The 15,013-nt window shown below is 38.3% G+C and overlaps 2 protein-coding genes across 6 annotated transcripts in view; one reads left to right on the top strand and one right to left on the bottom strand.

Annotated features, from left to right (window-relative positions):
• The window catches only part of FNIP2 (folliculin interacting protein 2), a 74,993-nt gene extending 61,867 nt beyond the window's left edge, over nt 1–13,126 (top strand). For all 3 annotated transcript variants that reach the window (XM_045019479.1, XM_045019480.1, XM_045019478.1), the window contains 4 exons: nt 1,314–1,470; nt 2,825–3,025; nt 6,469–6,584; nt 8,894–13,126. In XM_045019479.1, the coding sequence (XP_044875414.1) occupies nt 1,314–1,470; nt 2,825–3,025; nt 6,469–6,584; nt 8,894–8,972 (553 nt within the window). In that variant the 3' untranslated portion in view covers nt 8,973–13,126. The remainder of the gene's footprint in view (nt 1–1,313; nt 1,471–2,824; nt 3,026–6,468; nt 6,585–8,893) is intronic.
• C5H4orf45 (chromosome 5 C4orf45 homolog) overlaps nt 1–15,013 on the bottom strand; it is a 108,883-nt gene that overhangs the window by 36,817 nt on the left and 57,053 nt on the right. For all 3 annotated transcript variants that reach the window (XM_045019483.1, XM_045019482.1, XM_045019481.1), the window contains exon 5: nt 5,223–5,296. In XM_045019483.1, coding sequence (XP_044875418.1) covers nt 5,223–5,296 — 74 coding nt within the window. The remainder of the gene's footprint in view (nt 1–5,222; nt 5,297–15,013) is intronic.

Here is a 15,013-nt window from a genome sequence, read left to right on the forward strand (position 1 = left end):
ATCTTGTGCCAAATGGGGTCAAACGCTGTTGCCAACCAAGAGCTGTTCAACGGCCTGGGAAATGCCTGGGGTCTCAACTCAGTTTCTTGCTGATGTCTGTACTGCAAAAATTGCTGTTGCAACTGGGTCCTTTGTTGGCCGTCTCAGCAAAAGGCTGAGATTGAGCAGATGATACACTGACTTGCCAAAATCATTGGTTTTTTGACAGGGCTTTTTTTCTCAGATATTTCTGGTCCTTCAGCAGGGCTAAGACACATGCTGTTGGGGTAGGGAGTGGGCATAGTTACTGCCTATGTGTTGAATTGAAAACTTCACTGTCTATCCAGCATGAACATTTAAATTCATTTACCAAAACCAAACAAAATAAACCTCTAAGACTGGTCTGGAGTACTTTACATTAAACTTACTTTTAATATTTGCTAGAAGTTGCTATTAAATTTCCATTATAACATCTCCATCCCCACCCCTCTTTTACCGTTTAAGTTCTGAACAGTGCAGGAGAGCCCTTGTGACCAGGCAGAGCTCTACAGACTTCACTCAGCCAGTTATCTGGGCTTTGTTATTGTTTAGGGTCTTGAAAACTGTTCCCTTAAGGCTGAAATATTCCATGTTTGTGCTCTGGCAGAAGGTGAACATCTGTGAAAGTTTGAGCAAAAGACTTTTCTCATCCTTTTGAGTTTAGGGAGAGTAGAAAAATTCTAATCACACTTTTTGGTACACAGATGAAGTCTAATGCAGGCATAATTCTGATGCCTTTGCTTTGCTTGAGACTGCATATGCATTTAGTTAAGTGTTCACTGAACCACGCAATGAACTCTCAAGCTCAGCAAACCAACTAGCTGCAAAACAGGGAGCTTATATATTCCACAAGGCCTAACAGTTTCAGACTTGTCTTCTTTTCTTAAAATCTAGAAAACTAAAATGTTCTGAACTGTTTAAAATTAGTCAGGGAATGTTAAGGTTCCTACACCAATATTAACTCTGCTTCATTGTTTCTTTTTTCCTTGTGTGGCTTCATTTAGTGCGGCTTAATTTTAAATGCCAGAGGACTTGCTATGTAAATTTAAACAGGCTACAGAGCCAGGCACAGAGTAAACCTGAAGGCTAGTTAATATCAGGTCTCTCAACAGCATCTAAATGTAGCCTGTCAGATAAGAATTGCATCAGTTTCATGTATTTGAAGATCTTGTGACAAGTCTATAATGCTGACAATTTCACCATACTTATTGTGCTTATAGGAGGAGTGGGGAGAGATATCTGAAGGGTGGTTATGCTCTTGGCTTTTGAATGGGCTTCGTATTCTTCTGTTTCAGATCCAACATAATCAGCAGTCCAAGTGTGAAAAACTTTGGAAGGTCACTTCTCGGTGGTTACTGTCCCACATACATGCCTGATCTGGTACTGCATGGAATAAGTAATGATGAAAAACTCAAGCAGTGGTTACCAGCAGATCTGCTTCATGCAGTGCATGTAGGTTTCCCTACATTTTTTCCAGAGCCACTGACCTCTAATAGTAGGAATGATATGATCTTACTGAGCACATATTCTGAATGGGGAAAAGATACAGGATAGCTACTGTTCAATAAAACCAGTTGCTAGTGACCAATATAGAGACTTCACACTTCTTGACTCTTAGAACATGTGACAGTACACACACACCCCTTTCACATGTGCTCACATGTACTGTATAAATCTTAGATTTTAAACATAAATGGGAGGGGGGGATATCTAATTCTCTACTTACAACTTGAAAAGTTTAACAGGATTATTCTTTACAATAGGAAAAATATAATATTGAAGTGCTTCCCTTTTCAGTCACCTTAACAGGCTGACTGCATTGCAGTGTACACAACTAAGATGGTCTGCAAGTGCCTGGAAGCTTGTTAATGCAGTTACCACCTACTATAGTACATGTTACTATGGAGATGAGAAATCTTGTAGGGACAGAGATTTTGCCAGTCATTAGCACAAATGACTGAGTGCAGATTAGTTGGCCATAAGTACAAGCTTCATTGTGTGTTAGACCATGTCTAAAATGTCTGGTTTTTACTCTATTTGTAGGTTCAAAACAAGTAATTTATTATAACTGATCTATCACTAAATTAACATTTATAGTTGCACAGTAAATGCCGACTAAAGATTAACAAGCCCTAGCTGCAGACATTAAGTGCTTTTAGCTATCTGTAGCAGTGCAGGAAGGAAACAGTAAAAAGAACCGTGCTTCTCTAATGGAGTGCAATGAAATTGAGCAATGAAATTGCAATTTTTAAATTGAGCAATGAAATTGCAATTTTTAAATTGAGCAATGAAATTGCAATTTTTTCCACACTTGCAGAACAGAAATTTGTCTTTGAAACACACAGGCCGCAGCTTTAGCCCCCAGTCTAACCCTTTGTGCCTCCCCTGTAAGAGAAAGCAGCAGTAAAGCTGGTCTAATAGGGGAGCTGGGGATTCCTTTTGTATAAAGAAATTCGCGATTAGTATATAGCTGTCTCTTTCACACCCATCTTTTTTTAAAATAAAATCTACGCATCTGACTTGCGTATTTTTACTTTGGCCCCAAATCAAGTTTGTCTTGTTAGTTATTTCACCATAACAAAATCCAATCCAAATTCTCCACAGTTCTCACGTTATTTTTATAAAACCTTTTGTTTTTAGACAAAAACAAATGTTTGGTCTCACTTCTTTGAAACACTCTTCCCACTTTATCATTCCACCCCTCCCACGCAAAACTTAAGTGCTAATGAAGCCTTTTAGTCTCAGTTGTGAACACCAGTTGAAAATGTTTTGAATACCTAGTGTTCTTGTTTTGTACCTATTACAGCATCCAGTACTAGATGAGCCCATAGCAGAAGCTGTCTGCATTATTGCCGATACGGATAAATGGACTGTACAGGTGGCTACAAGCCAGAGAAGGATGATGGACAGTATGAAGCTAGGCAAAGATGTCTTAGTCTCCAGTCAAGTGTCCAATTTGCTGCAGTCCATTTTACAGCTTTACAAACTCCACCTCCCAGCTGACTTCGTAAGTATTTCTTTATGAACAACTGTGGCTAATAAGAATTGTTCAGTCATGTGTGCCAAATTTCGTATGCTAGGGCCTTCAGGTATTACCTGCCTGATTTCAATTACAGTGAAACAATTTAGTAAATATACTAAACATGCACAGTGCAGCCCACCTACAGAGATATTACACATATAAAACCGTATTAAAAGAACATTAAGATTGCAAAGTCAAGGACTCAAAAGTTAGTAAATGCCAGAATTAAGGTTGCCTGTTCAGCCTTAATTCAGACCCCTTGTGTGTATGCATTATACTAAAGTCTTGAATTACATGATCATATACTATTTACCCACAGAACCCCCGTCATTGATGAGCATAATGCTGCTAAATTTGTGTCTTAGAAGACTGTCTCCCTTGTCAGTTTTCCTTCTGAGCTACCCACCCATTGTTCAGATCAACAGACTGTGTTTTGTATGGTACTACACAAAACAGAGAACAGCTCTGAGCTATAGGCAACACAGGCCAATGGTGTGCTCATTGTGGCACTTCAAGAGATATGACTATATTAAAGCCCACCCATTGGAGTATGTCCATGGTTAGTGGAAAGAACAAACTAAAATCGGCATGGATGCTGCTTAAATGCACCTTTTTAAAAAAAAAAAAAAAAGCAAGAGAGAAAAAATGTATATCCCAGTTTGAGTCACTATCTCTGATATTGAAAGCTGGCGTTTGAATAATTTTTCACTCATTCAATGGTACAAGTCATAAGGAAAATTTGAAAAATTCCACTTCATTTCTCACACCTCTGTAGGCATGATGAGCCTGAACTCTTCAGCCATCAAGAATGAGAGGGATTTGTCTGGTGTATCCACACATCAAATTAAAAATTTCTAAGTATCTTCTGATTTTTAGCTGGCATTCAGTGAATGGAAGTCTTCTGTTTGTAAAGGTTACCATATAGGAGTGTGTGACACTGCTGAATCTCCTTTAGAATGGAGTGTAACAGAGAGGGAAACACTTCTCTTTACCTACCATCCATATTCTTTACTTTCATAAAATTCTTAATCCCATATAACATTAATGATATAAGGACTGGGAAAGTAAACTGTGGCAATACAAATTTCAGGAGATGACAAGAGTTTATGGAATTATGCCCAGAGGATTCAGGGGGCCTGGGGCAAAGCAATTTTGGGGGTCCCTTCCATTAAAAAAAGTTGCAATTCTGTAGAATACTATATTCTCGTGGGGGCCCCTGTGGGGCCCGGGGCCTGGGGCAAATTGCCCCACTTCTCCTCCTCCCCCCCCCCGGGGCAACCCTGAGTGTACACCTACTTATACGGATATCTGTCCCTAACCCAGCCTATTAAGGATGCATAATGCAGTGGCTCTCAACCTTTCCAGACTCCTGTACACCTTTCAGGAGTCTGATTAGTCTTGGAGTACCCCCAAGTTATTCCTCACTTAAAAACTGCTTGCTTACAAAATCAGATACAAGTGTCACTGCACACTATCATGGAAAAATTGCTTACTTTCTCATTTTTACTATATAATTTATAAAATAAATCAATTGGAATATATATATATTGTACTTACATTTCAGTATATAGAGCAGTATAAACAAAACCTCTGCGTATCCCCAAGGGTACCCATACCCCTGGTTGAGAACCACTGCATTAATGGATTCCCTTTGCATTTGAGGGTGCATGGAGAATGTGTTATCCTAGCTCATACCATGTTCTGATCCTCGCCTGTGATGTGGGTATGTAGTGAAAATGTTAAGTCAAGCGGTTGTCAGTTCACCTTAGCTAGCACTGTGTCATGAGATGGTATCTCCTTTTCCTACGACCCAAAGCATTAAACAGTTGATCCATTGTCTGTTCTCAACTTATGTAAGAACCATTATGAACTGAAAGAATGATTGTTCAAATATTTATTTATGCTGCTAAAGAACATCAAAATAATGTTATCTTACCTACCAAGCACAGCTCTCTTCTGCCTTAGACTTTAATTAGCAAAATTTGTTGTACATTAGCATAAAATACAAAAGGAAATTCAAACTTCTAGGACAGTGTTAAGAATTCCATATGCTTTAACAAATGCAGTGTTTTTTACTCCTTAAACTTGAGAAATATACTTAATGTGACCTAAAGTTACATGCTCCTGATGCGTGTCTAATTGCTGCCTCCTCCTGTCAGATGTACTCTGCAATATGACTTACTGCGTACGCTGCTTGCCTTCATCTCTAGGAGCATGCAGAGCTGAATTAGTTTGATTTTGGTGGACTGGTCTTTGCTGCAGAGAGATGATGTATCAAATTTAATACACATCCTGTATCCCATACCAAAATAGGCAATAGTGTCTTACCAGTTCATATTCTAGCACTAAAAATATTGGGTGTAATTTTGGCCCCCTGGTAGTTTTGCCTCTGACTTCAATGGCATTTCACCTATTCTCTTGCATGATAATTGCTCTCACACTTAAATTCTCTCTCAAATCTATAAAAAAGCATATGAACTTCTAGCATATTAAGTTAATGGACAATGTGATCTTTAAAAGTCTAATTATTGAAATACCAATTAACTTCAACTTTTACCATTTGACAACTAGTATTTAGTTATTAAACACCGTTGAACCAATATTAAAACCCTTTAGCACTAGTACTGCAAAACATCTACAAGGGGTTCATAAATGAGATTTTTAAATAAATTAATGAACAAAAGAACCTGTCACTCCAGCCCATATCACTGTCTTTACACACTTTATTGCAAATACACCGCTACCCCGATATAACGCGACCCAATCGGATATAATGCGATAAAGCAGCGCTCTGGGGGGTGCGGGGCTGTGCACTCCGGTGGATCAAAGCAAGTTCGATATAACGCGGTTTCACCTATAATGCGGTAAGATTTTTTTGGCTCCCAAGGACAGCGTTATATCGAGGTAGAAGTGTATAAAATAAAATTGCTGCTTTTTATAGTTCTTAGTTTCTTCAAGAATGGCAATTCTGCAGACCTGTAAAATTCTGATTTTAGATTCTGCTATTTAAGCTGTATCTTTCAGAAAAAACAGTAGTGACTTGTAATAAAGATGGCCTAATCAAAGTCTTCAGGTTTCAGTTTTAATTAGATGCCTTGAATGTCTTTGGGTCTGATCCAGCTTTTATTTAAGTTAGTGAAAAGACTGCCATTGACTACAGTGGGAGTTGGATATGGCTGGTTGACTGCAACAAAGGTGCTAGCCAGGAAAGATAGCCTGACCCAAATCTCTGAAAAATGATCCATTTTGCTACGATTGTGTTGGCCACTTGCAAAGAGCACTATGCCTATTCTTTTGGGTTTTTTAAGTTACACTAAACTTACATCATGCCTCCTGGTATAGTAGCTAAAATGATGAGTTTACACATTTACAGTGATTTCACATGAAAGCTAAATCGATTCTTGAAATTTCTGGTGTGTTTTTTACAGTGCATAATGCATCTTGAGGATAGACTACAGGAGATGTACCTCAAAAGCAAAATGCTCTCAGAATACCTGCGAGGACATACAAGAGTTCATGTAAAAGAGCTAGGAATTGTATTGGGGTGAGTAAGACTTAGAGCTGCTATAAACTGCTGGTAAGATTGACCAAACTCCCTTGAAGTTCAAATGCTACCCCGCTGTTCAGTGAGTAGGCTTGCTTCTCACTACCCACTAGGCTTGTATATGAGAGAGAAGCTAAATAAAGTGCGAAAATGTGTGCCACTGAGCTATCTGGAAGTCAAATTGAACAGTTTAAAATTTAGCATCAAGAACAATAACTGGTCCTTATTGTCTTGAAGAAAAATTAACGTTTTATTTCATGAGCAGTTTGTCAGGCAAACAGGCAAAGTCCCATTCTGTTATCAGTCAATTCGATCTTTTTCCCCCCTTTTGTATCAAAGTTTCAGGGTAGGCAGAAGCAGTGCCTCCAAATGTTGGGGTGTTTTTATTTTATTGATTTTATTTTTTGGTGAGGAGTATTCATTGTTCTGGATACAGAAGGCAGGTGTGGGGACACGAATGGGTTTCCCTTTTTCAGCAACTATACATAATAGTGTGTTTTACTCACTTTACATGCAGCCTTTACACGTGCACCTGTCTACATCCTGAAGACCAAACACACACACACACAGCTGTTCTCAGTGTGCCTGTCAGACTGGCTTGTGTTCTCCACTCCCCTTTCCCACTGATTTTGTTCTCTACAATAATTTAAAAGCCCATCTTCAGAAATAAGACAGAAATCAGTTCTGATACTAATTAGCTTTAACTGTTAAAAATACATGCTAGCCTTCTTGATACATTATAGTTTAATAAGAAGATATCCTAAGAAGTTGGAGACCACTGCCAGTCTGAGTCTTTGGACTCTTACTGCTGTTAATCATGTGTGACAAAAAAGGATGACAGGTATTTGGGTTTGTTTTGTTTTTTTAAGCAGTTAGGTACAGTAACTCAGAGTCACTAAGGTGCATGACTTGGTTTTCTTTGTGAAGTTTTTCTCAGTTATTCACTTTTCAGCCTTCCTGTACATTCACTGTATTCCTCTTGTCCAACAGCCAAATGAAGAGACTGTGTCCATTTTTTCTTCTCTTTTTCTCCCTCTGTCAACCCTACATTTATTATTTTTCATTATTTGTAGCACCTAAGAGCCTAATCATAGACAAGGACCCCATTGTGCTGCGTGCTGTACAAACACACAACAAAAGAGCTTGCAATTTCTCTGATTATTTCTTAGTGTTTTAATAATAATAATAGTAATATCTAGCTCTTGCATAGCACTCTTCATCTGTAGATCTCAAAGCACTTTACAAAGGAGGTCATATCATTATCCTCATTTTACAGATGGGGAAACTGAAGCACAGAGGTTATGGGAATTGCCTACGGTCACCCACCATGCCAGTGTCAGAGCTGGGAATAGAAATCTGGTCTCCTGAATCCCAGTCCAGTTTTCTAGCCACTAAGTCACACTGCCTCCCTTTTACTCTTTGCTTTCCCTGTTCTTTAACTTTCCCTCCCCCCAGCTGTCTGAGGCGTTCCATTCTGTTTCTCATCAAATCTCATATCCTGGTCTGAACGCCATAGCTGAAGTGACTTGAAACTGACAGGGCTGTGCTTTTTCTACTCCTGCTTTGATTGCAGAGTGGGTATGTGTTCTTGTCAAGCAACTTCAGTTGTAATGCTGCTCAGATCAGGATCTGTTGTCAAAAACATCTACTGAGACTTTGATACAATATGCCTTTGGAATGTTAAATTGTTTATTATTATGGCCATAGTCTCAATTTGTGGAATTTTGAGTTTTGTAGAGCCTGGGTGAATAAATTTTAACTTTTACCTGGAGTGCCAAAGCACCACTGCTGCTCTAAGAACATGAACCTGTCTCAGGAGGTGCAAAGCTGTTGTGGTGCTGAAACACTGAGCCTGTCTGATTTTGATTATATATAACACCTGGAAAAAACTGACTATTTTCTTCAAACTGGTGTTAGTGTTAGTGTAGTACTAATGCAGTAGAACCTGATTATTTCACACTAATGGCTTGGCAGAAGCTGTGAACTGAATTTTGTGAAGAATTTAAAAGCAAGCAAAGATAATGCATGACACAATATAACACTGATTTCTTATTTTGTAAAAATCTACAAATGAAAAAATACTACTGTACATTTTATTGGTATGCTATGAATGGTCAAATAGTAATGAACCCTTAATGAGAAGAGACCTCACTTCAGCCTGTTAAATCACCAGTGATATAGGGAGTGACTGCCAATTATTTCTGGTGTGGATTAGGAAGGTGGGAGAGGGAGGGGGAAACTTTTATTATTTTCCGGTAAAAGGTTGATATATATATTTAAAACCCTTCTTCCTTTTCTTAAACTTCTAGGATTGAATCCAATGACTTGCCTTTGTTGGCTGCTGTCGCAAGCACTCACTCCCCGTATGTTGCTCAAATACTCTTATAAGTTAAAATCTCAGGATAGTCATTCCCTAAACAAACTACAGGAATCTTGAAGGAAGAACAGACGTGCCAAGTACCGGTAAAGAGGAGCAGGTGTATGGCAGTGCATTCCAACACCTTTTGATTCTACTTTCAGCTGGACACTTTATCTAAAGACTTCAGTTTACATAATACAAAAGTCATTCGAGTTGATTTTTTTACACTCACCTCTGAGTTAACAAATCATGAAGGTGAATGCATCCTTGCGGTCTTTTTAAATGACAAAAATAAACACTACAGCAAACACTGAACTGTCAGCAGAAAATACTGCTAAAAAAACCCATGAGGTGGCAGTAAAAAGAACAGGTGGAATAGGATAGTTCTTCTAATACTGCACTTGTGATCGCATGGTGTTTTGTGCGCTTCTTTGGTTGCGGAGCTGGAGTTGTAAACTATGTACGTAGCATTCCTATACAGAGGTGTTTGGATGGACACAAAGTTTTGCAGAACACAGACATCCTTTTGTATTGTAGTAGTGGCCAGCTCAAAACAAGAAACTTTGACTCGGCAGCTGAGTTATGTGGCATGTGTGAGGTTTATTGTTTCTTTAAGGATAAAAGGAAGCTGCAGCTGCTTCTAGTTTTACTGATGAAAAAATAGAATGAGCTCGGATTATAATTAGTGCCACCCCAACATTAATATGAAGACAGCTTTTTGAGAGAGGAGGATTTTTTAGAAAGTCTTATAGAATTTCTACTACAAGTTTACATTCTTGCATTTACATCATTAATAGATTTTTTTGCATTTCTGTATGACCTGTAAAACTGGGAATTGGTCCTATGTCTTAATGGAATCCAATATTGCCATCTGAGATATTTCCGTTTGACAAGCTAACGTACAATATGTTACCAAATGTGTTACATTTTGTGTGTGTGTGTGTGTGTGTGTGTGCGCGTGCGCATACACCAACCAATTGGCATAAACTCAAAAGTTTCTTTTAAAAAAAAATAGACTGGTCAAATGCATTGCTACTATTTGGAGATGACTCTTTATTCACACTGAAAGTAGGGGCTGTTTTAAGTGAAACAAAGAGGACAATGACAAGCCTGGACATCATGATTTATTAATATGAACATTCATGAACATCCACTATGATTCTACGGAACTTTTGCACTATCATCTCAGTGCCTTCTAATCTATTAAGGACTAACTGCTTTGAGGAAGAAACTTGCCCATTAGGTCAAATAGTTCATAGCACCAGTCTCTCTATTATTCCCTATAATAGTATACAGTTATCTGAAATTCTCTGCCCACAGGCACAAACTTTACTATTTACATACAAAGTATACACAGCAAGGTACAAAGTTACTTTTTTCATTGAACACTATTGAGCAGCATATGTAACTATTTAGACCAAGAAAGGGCAAAAGGAAATAACATTATTTTCAAAGAAAGAAAGCTCGAGGCAAGGAACTCACCTAAGCAGAGTGTTAGACTATCAAACATTCCGTGGAAACACAGACATGAGTAGTATAGGGTACTTTTGGCATTTGATACCAAGCTGTCTAAATACTTGTTTAGAAACATAAACTCTTCCTACTAGAATAATTCCTGCCTGCTAGGATTCATTAATTGGCTCACTGAACCATCCTTGCTGGTGATTCCAGAATTCCCAGCATTGTAGAAATTCCTAGCATTTAAGCACAGAGTTTCAGTTTATACTGCCCTGATAATTGGCTTTCTAAAGAGAATCTTCAATAATTAAAGTGAGAAAAGGTGAGTATTACGGGGGTTTTCATTTTGTTCTAAATGTGACAGAAAATTGCCCTTAATCTTGTTAGTGTCTGTCTCGCGCTCTCTCTGAGAGGACCGTGTAGATTACCATGAGAAATTTCTGTGCAGAAGGGTTGTGTCTCCAAGTTGAAGGACTCTTAATTTCCAGGTATGATTTCTAAACAGATAAGATTATTTAACATCTAGGATCTCCAATCTAACATACCAGGAGTCTCCCTTTTGCATAGTACTTTCAGAGTATGTCTACACAGCAATGAAACACCCATGGATGGACCGTGTCAGCTAGTTCAGGCTGCAGGTCTATAAAATTGCAGTGTAGACTTTCAGGCTTGGGCTGGAGCATGGACTGTGGGACATTTCCTCCTCATGGGGTCCCAGAGCCTGTGCTTCATCCCAAGCCCAAACGTCTACACTGCAGTTTTATAGCCGCACAGCCCAAGCCCCATGAGCATGAATCAGCCGACCTAGGCCAGTCATGGGTGTTTAATTGCACTGTAGACATTTAGGCCTTTTCTCCAATATGCTCTTCAGAGTGACTACAGTCTTCCTGAAGTTTGGGTTATCTCTTATTGCTGATACATGAAGAAATCTGCTTGCCCTGATTTGGTTCCCCTGAGCTGCTTTGACCTCCACTCCATGGTTTGCTTGAAACCAAATGACATAGCAAGTGCACCTGTTGTCAAACTTCCCCTCTCTGCTTAGTAAGTGTGTAGGTGTGTGTAATGACTTCCCTTGTAAGTATGCAAGAATTCTATCTTTTATGCATTCTCATTACTTCATGCCCTGCAGTTTTTTTCATAGTAATTTAGTTTGTCTAGTTTCTGTTTATGTTCAACAAAAAATGGCTTGTCTTGTTTCCGTCTGAACTGACTTGAGTCCCAGTTTTGCAGAGAGGTGCCTGCAAGTGGACCTCTGTATCCACATGGAGCCCCATTGAAGGCAAATCAACCTGCACACAGCATGTTGCAGGCTTAGAACCTTGATCAGCAATCCTTAATTTACTACTTACCCCCAACAAATGCTGCTGTTTGATAAAATTGTACATTGATTTAAGGAGATGTATGAACTGATGATTCAAATGCAATCGACTTTTCCTCAGCCCAGTATAGTATCTTTACAGTATAGTTATTGCCTTTTATATAACACTTTGCTGCTCTTCACAAATTACACGAGACTGCCCTATTTTTAGTCTCAAAATTGATTTCTAAAATTAAGGTTTGTATAATTCTTAATTTTAAAAAAATGGTGGCTTTAGTTTAAAGAAACTTAAATATTTCTCCCTCCCGCCAAATATACTACCTCAATTGACAGGATACTACCTTTAGGGCTCTTCAACTTTGTAAAGCTTACCTGTTGAACATTTTTGTAGCATCTTGCTGGTTGGGCAAGTTAGTGTGGCATGACAGAGCAGTAAGTATGTACAAATGTTGTTGTGTTAGACATCTTTATAGCATGTTTCAGTTTTATTTTTTTAATAGAATGAAAAGTGATATGAATGTACAGGAAAAATGTTTAAAACTTACAGTGAAATAAAAATGTAGCTGAAATCTTCAAGATTCCAAAGCTTTTTTATTTTTATCAGTATTATAAATCTTTTGTAAACTTCTTAATACATATTTTTCTTGGTTTTCAAGTGAGGCTGAGTAATCTTTCAAAACCCTACAGAAATGCAGTTTACACATTCCAATGTAAAGAATGTACACCCTTCAGAGTAAATTACTTTTACAGATGTGGGGGAGAAATGCCAGTACAGGTGAACACTAAACTGTAGGACTGCATATAATAAGTCTTTTAATCTAAAGCAGTTTCAATATGAACTAAACATTTTAATCTAGTTTATAGCTTCCCAAATTATTAATTAATCTAAACTATAGTTCTTCTGCCTCAAATGTATGAATATATACTTTTAATTCACTGTGTGTCTTTCATAGCTATAATTTGGAGAACAAAATAAATAAGGTGTTTTGCTTGTATATTTTCACTCTCTTGAAAGTGAAAAGCCCTTTTTCAAAACACCAAACTGTTGTATGTAAAGTGACACAACATGGTCACTATCTAAAGCAAGATTCCCTCTCCCCAACCTCCACTCTTGGCTTAAAAGGACTCAGATCAGAATTGAGTCTAAACTGCCAATTATATAGTATACATTAGCTATTCCAGTTAAATGGATTAAAATGACATACATAACTGGTTATCCATACTAGAAGCAAATCAGATTGTGTTGCTATTGCATGTTTTATGAGAGGATTTCCTTCTTTTAGGATTGACTGAATGGGTATCAGTATCAAAAACTGTGGAAATTTTTTTTTCTTACTGCTGTTTATGTACAGTATAATTTTGGTCTATTTCTTTGCAACATTTGGTGCAATAAACGTTTTGAATTCAGTTTAAATTGTCTTGCTTATTTTTTTTTCCCTTTTAAATCTCCTCCTAGAAATGTTTTTCTGCTTCTGGTGGATAAAGCTCGGATTGAACACTGCATTGATGGGTACAATTGGCTAGTACCATTATCAGTAGTGCAGCAGCAGATATGGCATTGTAATAGACAGTATTCGCAAGGTTCGGGGGCTTATGTTCCCTAAACTCTACTCAGATCTATAGATGCCCCTTGTCCATCGGACAAATGCTGATACCTTAAAAGTGATCTGTGAGCAGAAATGAAAATTGAGTGAACACGAATGGGCCGAATGCCCTTGCTAATTAGGTTCTGTGGAGGAATTAGTTATTTCTTAATTCAGTAGATCTCACATAGGCCCATGGCTGTTTCCAAGTTCACTCCTTACTCTTTCACAACATAAGGCTTTCCATAACATCTATATGACTTTACTTTAAAAACAAAACTATTTTATACTTGTCCATGTGCCAAGTGCCCTAAGAGCCTGAGGTTCTGTATTTGTATTTTTGTGCTTCACTCAATTTTCTGTATTTTTTTTTCACCTGCATGAACAATCAGACTTCACCAGATTTCCAGTTATTTTGGGTCAGGTTTTTTTTATGCCAAATCCACCATCTTTCTAAGGCTTCCAAGCTGGATACTGTCCAGAGTGCACCAAGCAACTCTCCAGTCTGGAGGCCTCAGAGCAGCATGAGATTTGAATGGAGAAACTGTAGAAAAATGACTGGATCTGTTGGCCTTGCAGCTAATCTTTACATTGGAGAAGAGAGAGGATTAATGTAACAATTGTTTTTGTACCCTTATGTTTGAGAATAGAGCTGAGGTACAGTCTGGTTTGTATGTTTATAATCACTCATCCCATCTTCAGTTTGAACTCAATAAAGATTAGTAATATCTCAGGCTGAAGGGGACAAGAAAAATAACTCTTCACATCAAGTTCTCCTCACTGTGCATCTCCCTGAAATGGTTTCAGTTTCTTTTATTTTGTAGCAGTAACTGTAAACTTTGTAGCCTTTTGACATATATCTGGAATCTCTTACAGTGCTTGGTGTGGTACCAAGCTCTGTCCTGTAGAGGCACATTCAGTGAATACAACTTTGTTTTACTCGATTGCCACTATGATTTCACACTCACCCACTTTGTGGTAAACTGCATAGCCTGTCTTTTACATAGGACTCTTACCAAAACAGTAACCTTTTTAAGGTAAACAGAATTTGGTGCTCATGAGACTGAAGGCCCATTAGCATGCAGAGTACACTTGCACAGCTGTGCCTCTGGGTTGTAATCCTGACTTCCATTTTCCCTTGTTGGTCTAGGTCAGGGGTAGGTGACCTATGGCATGCGTGCCGAAGGCTGCACACGAGCTGATTTTCAGTGGCACTCACACTACCCGGGTCTTGGCCACTGGTCCAGGGGGCTCTGCATTTTAATTTAATTTTAAATGAAGCTTCTTAAACATTTTAAAAACCTTATTTACTTTACATACAACAATAGTTTACTTATATATTATAGACTTAGAGAAAGAGACCTTCTAAAAACGTTAAAATGTATTACCGGCACTTGAAACCTTAAATTAGAGTGAATAAATGAAGACTCGGCACACCACTTCTGAAAGGTTGCCGACCCCTGGTCTAGGCCTTAACCAGAGCACCATTTGTGTTGAGTTATGTGGCTACCTCATGTTGAGTGACAACTTCTACCTAGGTTTAGGATGAGTCCATAAAATGGATCTTTACTTGTGACTTAATCAATAAGGCTGAGAACACTAGATAATGCATTAACCCTAACAATTTGGCAGTTCTGCAGAAAAGGACCTGGGTATTACATTGGATGAGAAGCTGGATATGAGTCAACAGTGTGCCCTTGTTGCCAAGAAG

Source organism: Mauremys mutica, chromosome 5, assembly GCF_020497125.1.
Source record: "Mauremys mutica isolate MM-2020 ecotype Southern chromosome 5, ASM2049712v1, whole genome shotgun sequence".
NCBI classification, from domain to species: Eukaryota; Metazoa; Chordata; order Testudines; family Geoemydidae; genus Mauremys; species Mauremys mutica.